The sequence below is a fragment of the Hyperolius riggenbachi genome, chromosome 1 (genome assembly GCF_040937935.1).
Source record: "Hyperolius riggenbachi isolate aHypRig1 chromosome 1, aHypRig1.pri, whole genome shotgun sequence".
Classification (NCBI taxonomy): Eukaryota; Metazoa; Chordata; class Amphibia; order Anura; family Hyperoliidae; genus Hyperolius; species Hyperolius riggenbachi.
The window spans coordinates 330,820,016-330,835,488 of NC_090646.1; the positions used below are offsets into that span (position 1 = coordinate 330,820,016).

The window sequence follows — 15,473 nt, forward strand, 5'->3', positions numbered from 1 at the left end:
ATCGCCCTGACTTGTATAGTTCGCCACACGCTCTGCCGCTTTGTTTACATCGCGGGTGATGGGAGGTGCCGACGGTTGCCGACGCCCACATCATTGGCTGCTCCTCTGGCGGGGCGTGGACAGGCGTATGACGCTGTTCCCACCCACGTCACCCTGCGATGTTCCCCATCAGGTCCGCTGTACGTGGAGATGGTGGGTGGTGCACGCAGGAGGAGGCGCGGCATGGATAGCGGTGGCTCGTGGTGGCGACCAATAGATTTAAAGAGGGGAGAGGCGTGTTCTCTTATCAGCGCCCAATAGGCTTAAAGCTATGAAGTTCCCCATCAGGTCCGACTAGCAGCGGACCTGAGGGATTGGTTAAACACCAATCTCCCATGCTATTGGTGGATTACCTACCATGTCTTGTATATAAAGCGTGAAAGAATGTATATTAAGTGTATCACAACGTAGCTTAGCTTGACAAAGGAGAAGTGTTCTCTGAAACGTTGCTATGATGGCTACGCTGTTCTTGGATGAATAAAAGAGCATAAGAAGATATTTGATGGTGCCGGCATCTTTCTTTCAAGCATCTTCATCTAGCTAGGAAATTCACAGCTAGCTGTAAATTGGAAAGGAAAGATACTTTTTAATAACATTACATTACAAGTCTTAAATGTACACAAATATCTGCTCCTATGGATTTCTCAGCAGCTGAATGGACTAGGTAAATCCTCTAATACCAGCAAACAACAATATATATTAAATGTCCACAGCGCTAAAAAATGTCAACACTTTTATTGCAAGAATTAAACGCGTAAAATAATAGATTTGACCTAAGGCTAAACTATATAGCACCTTCCCCTTTAAGACAAAACAGCCACCACACATAGAACACTCCTTCAGACCCACTGCAGTGAGTTTGCATAAGGCTACTATAAAAATGGGGATCCCAGTAAAAGATCGAAAGGCCACAAAAAAATCTGCGATTAGCACAATGTCCAAGATAAATTCTCTCCAGAGATAAAATAGTAATGCAGCGTGAAGCCGATATGCACTTCAAGATCTTAATGCTGTATTATTAGTAATCATATGCAATGATTCAGGTATTGGTTCGTAATATGAACATATGGCCGTTTTGTCTTAAAGGGGAAGGTGCTATATATTTTAGCCTAAGGTCAAATCTATTATTTTACGTGTTTAATTCTTGCAATAAAAGTGTAAAACTTTTTTAGCGCGGTGGACATTACAAGTCTTGCAGAGAGCTACAACTAGGGGAAATTCTCTGCTTGATTTGGTCATTTCAGATAAACCAGATGTTGGGCTTGATGCAGTAAACTGCATTAAAATGGACCTGAACTCTTCCACAGGACAGAAGGAAAACAGAGAAATGTACCCTGTATTTCCTTCCTCCCCCTTTTCTGCCCACCAACAGAGCATCCTGTTTGTGGGCCCTGATCCCTGCTGGCATGTTTGTTTGTTTATTTATTTATTTATTTATTTGTGTGTGTTTTTTAAATAAATTCCTGTATTTATTTATTTATTTATTTTTCCCTCCCTCCCCCCGCCAGCATTACCCTATAAGAGCCAATCGCTCTTGAGCCTCTCTAGGGGACAGCCGAGTGACATGGCTGTCCCCAGTACAGCGCTGTCGTAGATCGCAGCACTGTACAATTTATTTATTTATTGTATTTATAAAGCGCCAACATATTACGCAGCGCTGTACAATGTAAATAGATGGCGGTTTCGCCGTCTAACAGTCTCCTAGCAGCGATCGCCACTGGAAGGCTGATCTGCAATTCAAGCGAAGATGAGCACGCAGAGGCGTATGCGATCTCCTGCAAAGCCTCACCCCAGGACTTGACGCCTTTCGGCATTAGGCGGTCCTGGGGCTGCCAACCTCACGACACTGATCTGCGTTAGGCGGTTGGGAGGAGGTTAAAGTTGTTGTGCGCAAGCAGCAATGGAGCAGCAAAAACTATGAATTTTGGTATAGCCAGCCAGGTTTAAACAGCTTAGGGAGTCACTGGGATAGCAAATTACAGAGCACGGACACCAAAAGTAAATGAGAAACTTTCAGATTCTTAACGAGTAAGGCATACTGCCTTATGTGTATGTGCGTGCCTTATAGGAGCAAACAGTCTGTACACAAAAAGGCCAGTATGGATTACAAATTCTAAAGTAATTCTAAAGCAAAAAGGGACTATATCTGTATTGACAAAATAAGGGGGTTGATGCACTATCACTATTGCTCCCCTTACCGCCTAGCGTACCTTATCAGAGTTAACGTGCCTTATCAGAGTTAACGTGCCTTGTCAAAGTAGCATTGCGAGCGCTACAAACTTATGCCTGCTAATTGGAAATGACGAGAGCTCCTCTCATCCTGCCCTGAGCCCCTGTGGGTCTAATAACTTTAAAGACATTATCCCCGCACTTTGATTGGCCCAATAGGCTGCCTGTCAATCTCCCTGTCCAGTGACAGGCAGCCTATTGGGCCATATAAAGTGCAGGGATAATGTCCTTTAAAGTGATTAGACCCGCAGGGGCTCAGGGCAGGACAAGTGGAGCTCTTGTCATTGCCAATTAGCAGGCATAAATTCGTAGCCCACGCTATGCTACTCTGATAAGGCATGTTAACGCTGATAAGGCACGCTAAGCTTGCAGTAAGGGGAGCTATAGTGATAGTGAATCAACCCCATGGAGAGTAATACAACTGTAAAAAGAAAGCTCAGCAGCAAAACTGGAAGCTGAAAAATAAATTGCCAGTGATATTAAAGAGACACTGTAAAAATAAAAATGTCCCCCGGGTGGGGGGGGGGGGGTACTCACCTAGGGAGGGGGAAGCCTCCAGATCCTAATGAGGCTTCCCCCGTCCTCTTCTGTCCCACGGGGGTCTTGCTGCAGCCCTCCGAACAGTGGCCCGACAGCCCCGACAGCCTGTTCAATATTTACCTTTCCAGGCTCCAGCGGGGGCGCTGTTGCGGCTCTTCTGATGGAGATAGGCGGAAATAGCCGATCTCCATCGGGTCCGCTCTACTGAGCAGGAGCAGGAGACTTGCGCCTGCGCAGTAGAGCAGCCCGACGGAGATCAGCTATTTCCGCCTATCTCCGTGGGAAGGAATGGATACTGCGCCTGCGGTGGAGCCAAAAGGTAAATATTTACATCGCCGCCGCTCCGGGAGGATTTTCGCCGCCACCGTGGGACCGAGGAGGATGGGGAAGCCTCAATAGGTGAGTACCCCCTAAGGGAGGTTTTTACATTACAGATTTTCTTTAAGGTCTACAGGTATATAAATTGTACAAGACGTGCGTGAAAATGACCTAACAGTATGCTTACATCAAAAGAATTAATTAGTTACACAAAGTATATAATTCAAAATCCTGACGCTCGCCTACAAAGACCTTTACAACCTAGCTCCTTATTATCTAAATAAACTTATTTCTAGGTACCATCCTACAGGCAATCTCCGCTCTTCTCATAATATTCTCCTATCTTCCTTTCTAGTCACCTCTTCTCATTCCAGCCTACAAGACTTCTCTAAATCCTCTCCAATCGTCTACAACATCCTCCCTCAACAAATCTGCCACCCACCCACACTTACCCTTTTTAGACGCAACCTGAAAACATACTTCTTCAGGCAAGCATATTCTCTCACTTAGGACACCCTGGCAACTGACCACCATTTTACCATATGATACACAGTTTCCCTTTACCTCCTGTACTATAGGGAAAAGGAAATTGCATATGGCCCTTAGTATGTTATATCACATATTAATATCCAAGATGGTCATTGGGTTTAGGCTCATAGGCCAATATAGAAACAAACACAAATAGTGCACCTTATTTTCTCACTATGGTCTAAGAACCCCCAAATATACTACAAACCTTTCTTTTAGCCCACTGTACTATTGTGAGAAAACGCGGAAAAGCCGCCGTGAGTACTCAGAGCAAGGCGGCTGATTCCGCGTCCAACGCAGCATGTTGCGCGCGTGGGTCTGCATCCACTGGCATGACGGAGCGCGAGGAAACTGCCGCATGTTTTGTGAACAGGGCGGCGGATTCCACGTCAGACGCGGATGTGGGCACGTATAGGCATAGTTCTGACAGTACTGCTGAACGCGGAAGAACCGCCGCATGCTTGGACAGCGGTGCGGCTGGTTCCGCATCCAGCACAGCAGAAACAGTGCAACACATGCCTGGTGTGGCTGGGACTGATAGCCCACACAGGTTTAGGAGGACGCGCGCACGGAGAGGCAGAGCCTTTATGACAGTCAGAAGGGCGTCAGCTGACCAAGTCGGTCAGCTGACAATTCCAGCAGTTTTCATTGGTCCAGCACTTAGTGGTGGCGCTGGAGAGCGCTGGGGTATATATACTGGGTACTGGTCATTTCTCTGGTGTCTGGCGTTGCGATCACTACGTGGTAGCACTCAGACCTTCTGTCAGTATCTGTGTTATTATCTAGATCAGTTTCCAAGGTGTTGATGACCAAGGAGCTCACACCTTAGTCTAGGAATCCTGTTATTATCTGTGTTATTATCTAGATCAGTTTCCAAGGTGTTGATGACCAAGGAGCTCACACCTTAGTCTAGGAATCCTGTTACCATCTGTATTATTATCTAGACCAGTTCCGGGGTGTTGATGATCTAGGAGCTCACACCCAAGTCTAGGCATTGTTGATTATTTGTTATGACCTTCTGCTTTCCTGACCTGACCTGGTCCCCCGAAGCCCTGGCCGCTTTCTCCACTTTGAAAGAATTGTTTTGCTCTGCACCTATTTTGAGACACGTTGACACCTCCTATCCCTTTATTGTGGAGGTGGACGCCTCGGAGGTCGGGGTAGGGGCTGTGCTGTCTCAGCGTTCTGGGTTGCAGGGAAGATTACACCCGTGTGCCTATTTCTCTCGTAGGTTTTCACCAGCAGAGAAAAACTATGATATAGGCAACAGGGAGCTCCTAGCCATTAAGCTGGCCTTTGAAGAATGGCGTCATTGGTTAGAAGGAGCAGAACATACGATTACAGTTTACACTGATCACAAAAATTTGGAATACATTGAGGGGGCTAAAAGATTAAGCCCCCGTCAGGCTCGGTGGTCATTGTTTTTCTCGAGATTTAGATTTATTATCACGTACACTCCAGGTAGTAAAAACATTAAAGCGGATGCCCTGTCCAGATGTTTTGAACCAGAGACAGCACAGTCCTCAGACCCAGAAACTATTATCCCACAGAAAGTTGTGTTGGCAGCCACAGAGACTTGGAAAGACTGGACAGAGACTTTAGGTACTTCCAGCAGGAAAACCGGAAGGGGTTATGTTTGTACCACTGCCATTTCGTCTCCAAGTCTTACAGATGTTCCACTCGCACAAGAATGCTGGACATCCGGGGGCCTCCAGAACACAGGACCTGGTTGCCAGATGTGCTTGGTGGCCTTCTCTGGCAACAGATTGCAAGGAATATGTTAGGGAGTGTGCAGTTTGTGCGAAAAGCAAACCCTCCTGTCTGGCACCTGTGGGAACGTTGCAGCCTTTGCCCACCCCGAATGAGCCGTGGACCCATTTATCCATGGATTTTGTGGGTGAACTTCCAAGGTCTGAAGGCATGTCGGTCATTTGGGTGGTAGTCGACCGCTTCAGTAAAATGGCCCATTTTGTGCCCTTGAAAGGACTCCCCTCGGCCCAGGAGTTGGCCGATCTTTTTATCGTCCATGTTTTCCGACTTCATGGCATTCCAGAAAACATAGTGTCGGATCGGGGAGTCCAATTTGTTTCTAGATTCTGGAGGGCATTTTGTCATCAAATGGGCATGGAACTGTCATTCTCGTCGGGCTACCACCCACAGACCAATGGTCAGACTGAGAGAGTGAATCAGTCATTGGAACAGTTTTTGAGGTGTTATGTTGCGGATGCGCAAAATGATTGGGTCAAGTTCTTGCCGTTCGCAGAATTTGCGCACAATAATTTGAAAAGCTCATCCTCTGGATTTTCACTGTTTCAGGTGGTAACTGGAAAGTTGCCTAAGTTCTCCCCACTGCCAGTAGCTTTCACTCCGTTTCCAGCTTTGGAGGCGTGGCAAAAATCATTTAAGAACATTTGGGGGAGCGTGAAAAATAATTTGGAGAAGGCTTTTCAAAGTCAGAAGGGTCACGCTGACAAGAGACGCTCCATAGAGTGGAAGTTCCGGCCAGGAGACTTGGTCTGGGTGTCCACGCGTCACTTGACTCTGAAACAGCCCTCGCCCAAGTTAGGACCCAGATTTGTGGGCCCTTTTCCAGTGACCAGGAAGATCAACAATGTTACTTATGCCATTGATCTTCCTGCCAGCATGCGCGGCGTAAGATCCTTTCATGTGTCCCTGCTTAAACCAGCAGTTCACGTAGGTCCCACTCCTCCTCCTCCTGTGATGGTAGATGACCAACCTGAGTACGAAATAGAAAAGATTTTAGACTCAAGTGTTGTACAGAACTCAATGCAGTATCTAGTTCACTGGAAAGGGTATGGTATTGAGGAGAGAACATGGGTACCTGAATGTCGCATGCACGCGGATAAATTGAAGAAGGAGTTCCACGCCCTACATCCTGGGAAGCCGGGTTGGAGCTGTTCGGAGTCCACTCCTCAGGACGGGGGGGGGTGGGGGGGGGGGGGGGGTACTGTGAGACAACGCGGAAAAGCCGCCGTGAGTACTCAGAGCAAGGCGGCTGATTCCGCGTCCAACGCAGCAGGTTGCGCACGTGGGTCTGCATCCACTGGCATGACGGAGCGCGAGGAAACCGCCGCATGTTTTGTGAACAGGGCGGCGGATTCCGCGTCAGACGCGGATGTGGACACGCATAGGCATAGTTCTGACAGTACTGCTGAACGCGGAAGAACCGCCGCATGCTTGGACAGCGGTGCGGCTGGTTCCGCATACAGCACAGCAGAAACAGTGCAACACATGCCTGGTGTGGCTGGGACTGATAGTCCACACAGGTTCAGGAGGACGCGCGCGTGCGCGGAGAGGCAGAGCCTCTATGACAGTCCGAAGGGCGTCAGCTGACCAAGCCGGTCAGCTGACAATTCCATCAGTTTTCATTGGTCCAGCACTTAGGGGTGGCGCTGGAGATCGCTGGGGTATATATACTGGGTGCTGGTCATTTCTCTGGTGTCTGGTGTTGCGATCACTACGTGGTAGCACTCAGACCTTCTGTCAGTATCTGTGTTATTATCTAGATCAGTTTCCAAGGTGTTGATGACCAAGGAGCTCACACCTTAGTCTAGGAATCCTGTTATTATCTGTGTTATTATCTGTGTTATTATCTAGAACAGTTTCCAAGGTGTTGATGACCAAGGAGCTCACACCTTAGTCTAGGAATCCTGTTACCATCTGTATTATTATCTAGACCAGTTCCGGGGTGTTGATGATCTAGGAGCTCACACCCAAGTCTAGGCATTGTTGATTATTTGTTATGACCTTCTGCTTTCCTGACCATTCTTCTGATCTCTGATTAGGTACTTCGCTACATCTGATACTCTGTTGCCAAACTCTGCTAGTCTTAGGATTCCGCATCTGTCTCCTGTCTCTGTACCTTATCTGTCTGTGTGTTATCGTCCTGGCCTGTCCGACCTCGAGAACTATCTTCCCTGTTGGGAGACAGTTCCCAGTTCTGTCAGTGACACTTCACCTTTGGTGTCACTCACTCTCTTTTCCTTCCCACTCTCAGTCCGGCTCCACCCCTTGGGGAGCATCAGACCAGTGGAAGGAACCTGTTCTCTGAGCACTATCTCGTACTGCTTTACACCCTTTACGCGGGTGCTCTCCTCAAAGTATACGGTTGCACCAAACACTCATATTACTCAGGTGTCCAGAGGTTAGAGATATATCTGATTATCGGTGATACTGCAGATCATCAATAATCGGGTATATATCTGTATTCTCGGTGATACTGCAGATCACCGGTAATCAGATCCTCTCTGTGTTACACCGATCGTTACAACTATCTTTATTTTTTTTTAATGTAAAATGCATTTTTCTTAATTTTAGGTAACACAAGAAGAAGAATTTCTAAACCTTAACCACTGTGAACTACTAGACCTGGTAAGCCAGGAAAGTTTGAATGTCCTTTGCGAGACAGAAGTATACAATGCCTGTGTAAGGTGGATGCAGTGGGATCTGAAGAGCAGAGCACAGTATTTTTGCATGCTACTGGATGCTGTTCAACTCTATGCACTGCCTCCCAAGTTTCTTGCAGTTCAACTAAAACAGTGTCCCATTCTAAATAAGGAGAACACATGTAGGATGTTTTTATCTAAGATCTTCCAGGAAATGTCATTGCACAAACCTCTTCCTCCAACAAAAGTACGGGGTAACCAACTAATTTATGTAGCAGGAGGCTACCTACAGAGCTCACTAAACTCTATGGATGCCTACAATCCACAGAATGGGGAGTGGATAAAGCTTACAAACCTGCTAGAACCCAGGAGTGGCCTTGGAGCCTGTAATGTATGTGGACTGCTTTATACTGTAGGTGGAAGGAATCACTCTGCTACTGAAAATACAGACTCAGACTCTTTAAACTGCTACAATCCAATGACCAACCAATGGGAAACAAGATCGCCAATGAATGTACCTAGGAATCGAGTTGGAGTTGCTGTAGTGGATGGAAGCATATACGCTGTTGGAGGATCCTGTGGCTCTGAACACCATAAAAGTGTTGAAAGGTAAAATATACTAGTTCATGCTGTTGCCCTAAACATGTATAGATTTACAGAATAGGAGTTTTTTTTCAGTAAAATTTTAAATGTAGTCGAGAAATTGATCAGTATTAAAGGAATGTAAAATTATAAAATGTGATACAGTTTGGTTTAAAAAAGATGTCCAGTATAAAAAAATAAAAAATACAAAAGTAAACATTAGGCACATTTCTGACCTGAACCCTCATGTAGATGATCCAAGGGAAGGCAACAGCCCCCCGACCAACCCCCCCCCCCCCCCCAAATAAAAAAACGTACAAGGCTTGGGCCAATTAACCTTTAAGGGGAAAAAACCCTTCCTGACTCTAGCTGGCAGTCAGATTAAATCCCTGGATTAACTGTGCTGGGAATTACCTAGTAATTATAGCCGTGGATTTCCTTCAATATCAATGCATAGAAAGCATCTGAAGCCACTTCCTTTAAAAGCAGATATAGATTTTGTCATAACTGCTTCCTGTGGTAAAATATTCCACATTTTAGCAGCTCTTACTGTGAAGAACCCCTTCCTAAACTGAAGGCAAAATCTATTTTTCTTTATACAAGTGTAAATTATAAATCTACTCAACATTGTAATATTTTATTTGTTTTGAAAGCCATGTATATGTATTGTCAACTGATAGTATTTTCAAGACTGTAATAATATGCACTAACATATAATGCAAAAGCAGATAATGCTAGTGTATATGTGTGACAAAATACACATATTTAATACCTAAAATGATCCATAGATTTTTTTTCCTGCCAGACAAACTGCTTCAGGTTCCCTTGGACGAAGCAGGTGATTTTGGAGTGCGCTCTTTCCCACGCTGTGCCTGACCTGGGCGCCACCATAGACATAATGTGCAACAGTGTAATTCAGGTTCCACCAATCGCTAGACACTGAATTACTTCTCCCTCCGATTTGCTACGACTCAAAAGGGGAATAGTAATTAACACCACCCAGAATTTGTGCAGTAGCAGGGTAAGTGGTTATTTAAGTCACCCGGTGCCAAAATGATGAGTGGCGAGTATCCACGTAGTCCCCTGGACATGTACACAGTCCTGTCCAGGATGCAACTTGCTAAAAATCAAACAATAGAGTTGAAGGTAATACTCCACCAAATCGACCTACTCCACCAAGTCCACCTACAGACACTATTCTTAAACAATATGGCAGCCTTTAGCTGGATAGCTTTTCGGCAGCTACCTAGGCAAGCTCAAGAGCTGAACAAGTGATTTTCAACTGGAAATTTAGTACATGGTATGTACAGGTCATATTAAAAAAAAATCGCTTTGTAAGTAGTGTGTTTGAGAGGAACAAGTGAAACCAGTAAGAACAGTTATTTTGTACTTCCTGGGTCGTGCCTTACCTTCCAATTGGAGGAAGCTGACAGAGGCGGGGGAGCCATGAAATGAGGGAGGCAATGCTGATTGACAAATGCCAGGTAAACAGAAGGCTAGCAACAATTAGATTGCCAGAATAGCCTGGCGCTATTTTTCATGGGGGACAGCAGAGCCCAGGGGGCACTGGCAGCAGCCATAAAAGGACACAGAGGCATGTCATTGTGCATAGAACATGCCTCTGTGCCCTATTATCTTTAGAAAATCCTCTTTGGGTTCTCTTTAAATATTATTTCTTTCTTATCTAAGAAGCAAATCAGAAAATAACTTCATGTCATATCATATCAGTACATAAAATAAGTATATAATATTTAGTTGATGTTATTTTGATACAAACATAAATACAAGTAGTTGAATATATATTATTTCAGAGTCACAGCAGGTTGTTAATGATGAACACTATTCAATGTTTTAGGTACGATCCTGAAGTCAATCAGTGGTCATTTGTGGCTCCCATGAACATTGCCAGGATTGGTGCTGGAATAACATCATGCCGTGGCCTTTTGTATGCAGTTGGTGGATTTGATGGAGAAAACCGACTGGACACTGTTGACTGTTACCATCCAGATGAGAATGTGTGGTACCCAGTGGCTCCAATGAGGACTATTCGGAGTGGGGCAGGTACATAAGAAAAATACTATCTAGACAATATAACTATTTTTCAGCACCTTGTTAGCCACCTCCTATCTAGACATCCTAAAAAGTGTTGGATATGTGCCATTTCTGTGGAAGCTGTGGAAAAGTCTAGAAGCCAATGTCTTCATTGTCCCTTAATTCTTAGAAAATGCTTATTACTGACTGTAATTTAAGGGGTACTCCATGAAGAATTATTGGATTGTGCATTGAATAGAACTAGCATTTGTCATTTGTACTTTTTTTTAATTCCTTCCAAACTTTATTATCTGTAAAGATTTAAAACTCTATAACAAACTGTCTGACTTTCCTTCTTTGTTTAACTCTGGAGATGTCAGGAGAAGCTCTAAGACAATAGGGATATCTTTAAACAGAAAATAATTCCTGCTTATAAGTACAGTGGTTACATGAGTTGATAAACGTCCATTAAAACTTACTTACTCCATAAGGGCTGGTTCACAAGAGTGGTAAACGCAAAGTTTTCGCCGGCTGTCGAAAGTGTTGTTCAAAAGGGATCTACCATTATTCCATTCAAATGAATATAAGCCTTTTTTAAACAATGGTAACATCAGTTGTCATCATTTATTTTAATGTTGTGGTAGATCCCATCTCTCATCTTAGACGCTATGTGTTGCATCCTCGTCAGCTGCGTTTGTGGTTCCCTGACCCCGTAGGGGGTCAAAATGTGCCAACAGAATTGTGGGAATCAATGCAAACTGATACCAGATGCTTTTTTGTGCGGTAGCAGAAAATCGTTTAGCATTGGCTAAATAAGCCGTTGCCAGACGTCTGACTGAACCAGCTCTAATACACTGTGTTTTCAGCAGCAAAACTGCAGTTTTCAGCAGCCTTTCTAAGCAAGGTAAAAGAGTATTCACAGATTCAGTGGCAGTGCCACACTGGGGCCAGTTGGGCACTGGCCTCAGCTGGCAATTACTGTGCCCCCTTTCCCCCACTCACACACACAGTACCCCACTTCCACCAGCATCCAGTGATAGTAGAACAGCAAGACTATAAAGACACTTGCCTTTTGGCTACTGGCTGCTGTGAAAGGGGCCTTTTTGTTACTTCCATTTCTCTTACACGGCTTTATTAGCATAACCAAGATTTATACAGGCATTGCCAAGGCAGGGGGAATGGGGACATGAAAGGGGGTGGAGTAGGGGTACAGTGGGGTGGCAGTTTGTGGACATTTTTAAGTAATACAGTTAATTTATGCTCCTCTCAATTTGTGGCATGCCATGACATAGTGTGCAGCGATTGTCACTGTGGATTCCTCTTCTCCTAGTAGAATACAGAATTTTCTCTCATCCTCAGGTCCGAGGAAAAAAAAAGATCTACTTACCAAGGGCTTCCTCCAGGATCTGGCAGCCGATATGTCCCTCACTGCAGCTCTGGTGTCTCGGGTTCCCCTCCGTTGCACCCAAGTGTGTAGTTCCTGGATGCACATATACCCTGCCTTATATACAGACTCGGACTGGCCAGCCAGGAAGCCGTGCAAATCCACGACGGGCCCTTTTGTACTTTAAAAATGGCGCCTGTGCCAGTTGCCATGGCACCAGCGCCGCTCTCTTATGGGGCCCCCCTCTCCCTGCTGCCTCACAACCAGACCACAGATCGCGACAACCCCCGCACCTCCTCCGCTTGCCCATGGGCCTACTCCGCTACCTCCCCCCCCCCGCAAAGGTACAAGCAGCAGCTTACCTAGTGCCTCGATTCCAGCATGGAGTGCAAGCCTCTCTCTTCTTCCTGACTGTTCCCCTAGTTACTTGCTTTTGTTGATGATGCTGATTGCATCATCAGCAGAAGCCAAGCATTGGGGAAACACTAATGAAGAGAGAGGTCTGCGCTCCACACTGGAATCAAGGCAATAGGGAAGCCACTGCTTTTACCTGTGGCGGGGAGGGGGGGGGGGGTCAGCGAAGGAAGAGGGAGAATTGAGTGGAGGATGGGGCTACCACTCCAGCTACCTATTCTAGGTGCACCTTTACCTAGCTATCTATACTAAAGGCACCTATACCTAGCTACCTATACTGAAGGCACCTTTACCTAGCCACCTATACTGAGGCACCTTTACCTAGCTATCTATACTGAAGGCACCTATACCTAGCCACCTATACTGAAGGCACCTTTAACTAGCTATATATACTGGAGGCAACTATACTTGGCTAGCTATACTGGGTGTACCTATACCTAGCTACCTATGATGAAGGCACCTTTACCTAGCTACCTATACTGGGGGAACCTTTACCTAGCTATCTATACAGGGGGCAACTATACTTGGCTAGCTATACTGGGGGCACCTTTTCCTAGCTACCTATAGGGGGTGGGGGGGCAGCGATACCTGGCTACCTATGCCTGGCTACCTATACTGGGGACACCTATTCCTGGCTTCCTATACTGGGGGCAGCTATACCATGGATCACACAATTCTTTTTTACAGGATTCATGATATTCGAGATTCAAAAGTTTCAAGATATTTAAGAACCTTTTTATATTTGGATTCAAATTTAAAGAAATACGGGATTCGTCCCACCTCTAGTTATAATAAAATCCAGTTTTACTCTTTCCAAACCAATCATGAATTTATGTCCCGCTACTATTTAATTTGTTCATTGTAAGGCACCCGGCTACTTAATTATCTGGAGGTGTGTGACTACTTAATATTTTTATTTAGCGTATTTGGGTCTGTCCATGACCCATTATGACCACGCCCATGTTCCAGTGCATGGTCATACCCATCTTTTGGTGCAGCTGTCCTCAGTAGAGCTCACAATCTATTCCCTACCATAGTCATAGTCTAAAGTCCTACAAAATTATTATGTATCTATATAGCACTGACATCTGTGCAAAATTTACAAAATACATGGGTATGTGAGCTCTTAATCAGAGGGCATGTGGGCCCCAAGCTGAAATTTTCCTGGTGGGCCCTCAGTGTCGCAGTCCGACCCTGCTTATGTATCAATCACTTCTTTTCCTGCTGCTGCCGACCAATTGTTGTTGATGAGAAGCCCTCCAGACAGAGGCATGGAGGAGGACTGGCAGGCAGATGTAGAGGCTGAATCAGCATACAAAGAGGTAATCTCTGCTGCTGGTCAGTCAGGCAGGAGGAGGAGGATTTAGACATTTGGGAGCAGAGATCTTATCAGAGCAGGCAGGGTGAGTAACACTATTTTATGTGTGTTACTCCAGGGATCTGTGAAGGGAGAAATTGTACAGATCATAAACTGTACAATGGGGAACTTAAAAGTACCAGAATGTCCTACTATGATAAACATGTGAAGTGTGGGCAACTAGTTCTCCACACACTTTATAAGGTTTTATAAAAGGGCTCTTACACTGTTAACCATCAGTGCTTGCTGTGGAGAATGGGTTTGCAAACTCGCAATTACATTGGGAATTTCTGAACAGAGGAAGGAGAATTAGGCTTGGTTCCTCCAAGAAGTCCTATGAACGACAGTGGGAGTGGACAGTGTAGTGTCTCTTTTAATGGTCCATTGTGGTCTGGCTGGATCCCGGGGTAGATGCATTTCAACCCTATTCTACATGGGAAACACATCCACTCTTGACAGAAAATTGTGGACATCACAGAAGTGCAGTCCGCTTACCCCAATGGATCCATTGACGACTGTGATGAAGTAGAACAGACAAAAATATCTATTTTCTGTAGTTGTGGGAACAAAACAAGGCCTCCCCTTCTGTCTTCCGGAAAGAGTTTAGCAGTAGCTTGTTTTCCCCAAATTGTCAACTCATCTTAATTACTAATGCCTGTTACCTAGGCAACGTGCACACACTGAATTGTTGACCCAAGGAGGGAGGGCAGGCCAAGTAAATGATCCTCTTTGCTGTGACTGTGATTATAGCTAATTTTGAGCCAAAATCTGTCAAATGTATTGATTGAGCATGCTGGAAAATGTCAGTCCAACCAGGTGTGTGGTGGTAACAGTGTGCCGCTGTACCCCCAAATGTAAATGTGCCCCCGGTGCCCTTATTTTGGATATCTCACCTGCTCCAGCTGCGGTGACTCCCGGTCTTGTCAGCTGCTTCCCAAAGTCTTGCCAGGAGCATTTGTGTGATGTCACACACTATGCATGTGTGGCTGCATGTGACTGCAGCCCTTAAGGGAGACAGCATAGGAGACCGTGAGCAGCTGGATATTCGCAGTAGCTAGAGCAGTTGAGATTACAATGCATGGACACCGGGGGGAAGATATATTTACAATTGTGTGTGTGGGGGGGGGGGCAGCGGAGGCAGTCAGGTGGCATCACAAGGCCGATTCCCGAAAGATTTCATGCTGAAATTAAGGGTATGGGTATCTCTGATCAGAGAGAGATTTTGTCTCTTAGTTGATCTGACCATACATCACCAGATGTATGTGCATCTTAGCATACAGACCTGCAATCATTCCATGCATGTAAAAGTGTAGGAATTTCAAACAAGAGAAACTCCTATATGATCACTTTTAGCTAGCACGCTGTTGTTTGTCTATAAAGCAGCCTAATTAGCAGTTACTGATCAAAAGCAAGTCCATGGCTGTTCAACTGCCCAGATCTTTTGGGTTTCTGCCAGCCCAGTTGACAACAGGGAAACTATTAACAAGTTGGTCCCTAGTCCCAATTCAATTGTCTGAGTGACCATTCACATCCAGAATATTCATCTTATTAACTGCTCTTTGCTCCTTTTGCAGCAGTTAACACCTCCTGAGTTTTAAAAACATTTCCCATCCGTACCTCGATTGTCCCGGTCCTTCTCCATGGT

The 15,473-nt window shown here is 45.4% G+C and overlaps 1 protein-coding gene across 2 annotated transcripts in view; it reads left to right on the plus strand.

Annotated features, from left to right (window-relative positions):
* The window catches only part of LOC137549360 (kelch-like ECH-associated protein 1A), an 80,692-nt gene that overhangs the window by 35,019 nt on the left and 30,200 nt on the right, over positions 1-15,473 (plus strand). For both annotated transcript variants that reach the window (XM_068271198.1, XM_068271199.1), the window contains exons 4-5: positions 7,993-8,669; positions 10,498-10,703. In XM_068271198.1, the coding sequence (XP_068127299.1) occupies positions 7,993-8,669; positions 10,498-10,703 (883 nt within the window). The remainder of the gene's footprint in view (positions 1-7,992; positions 8,670-10,497; positions 10,704-15,473) is intronic.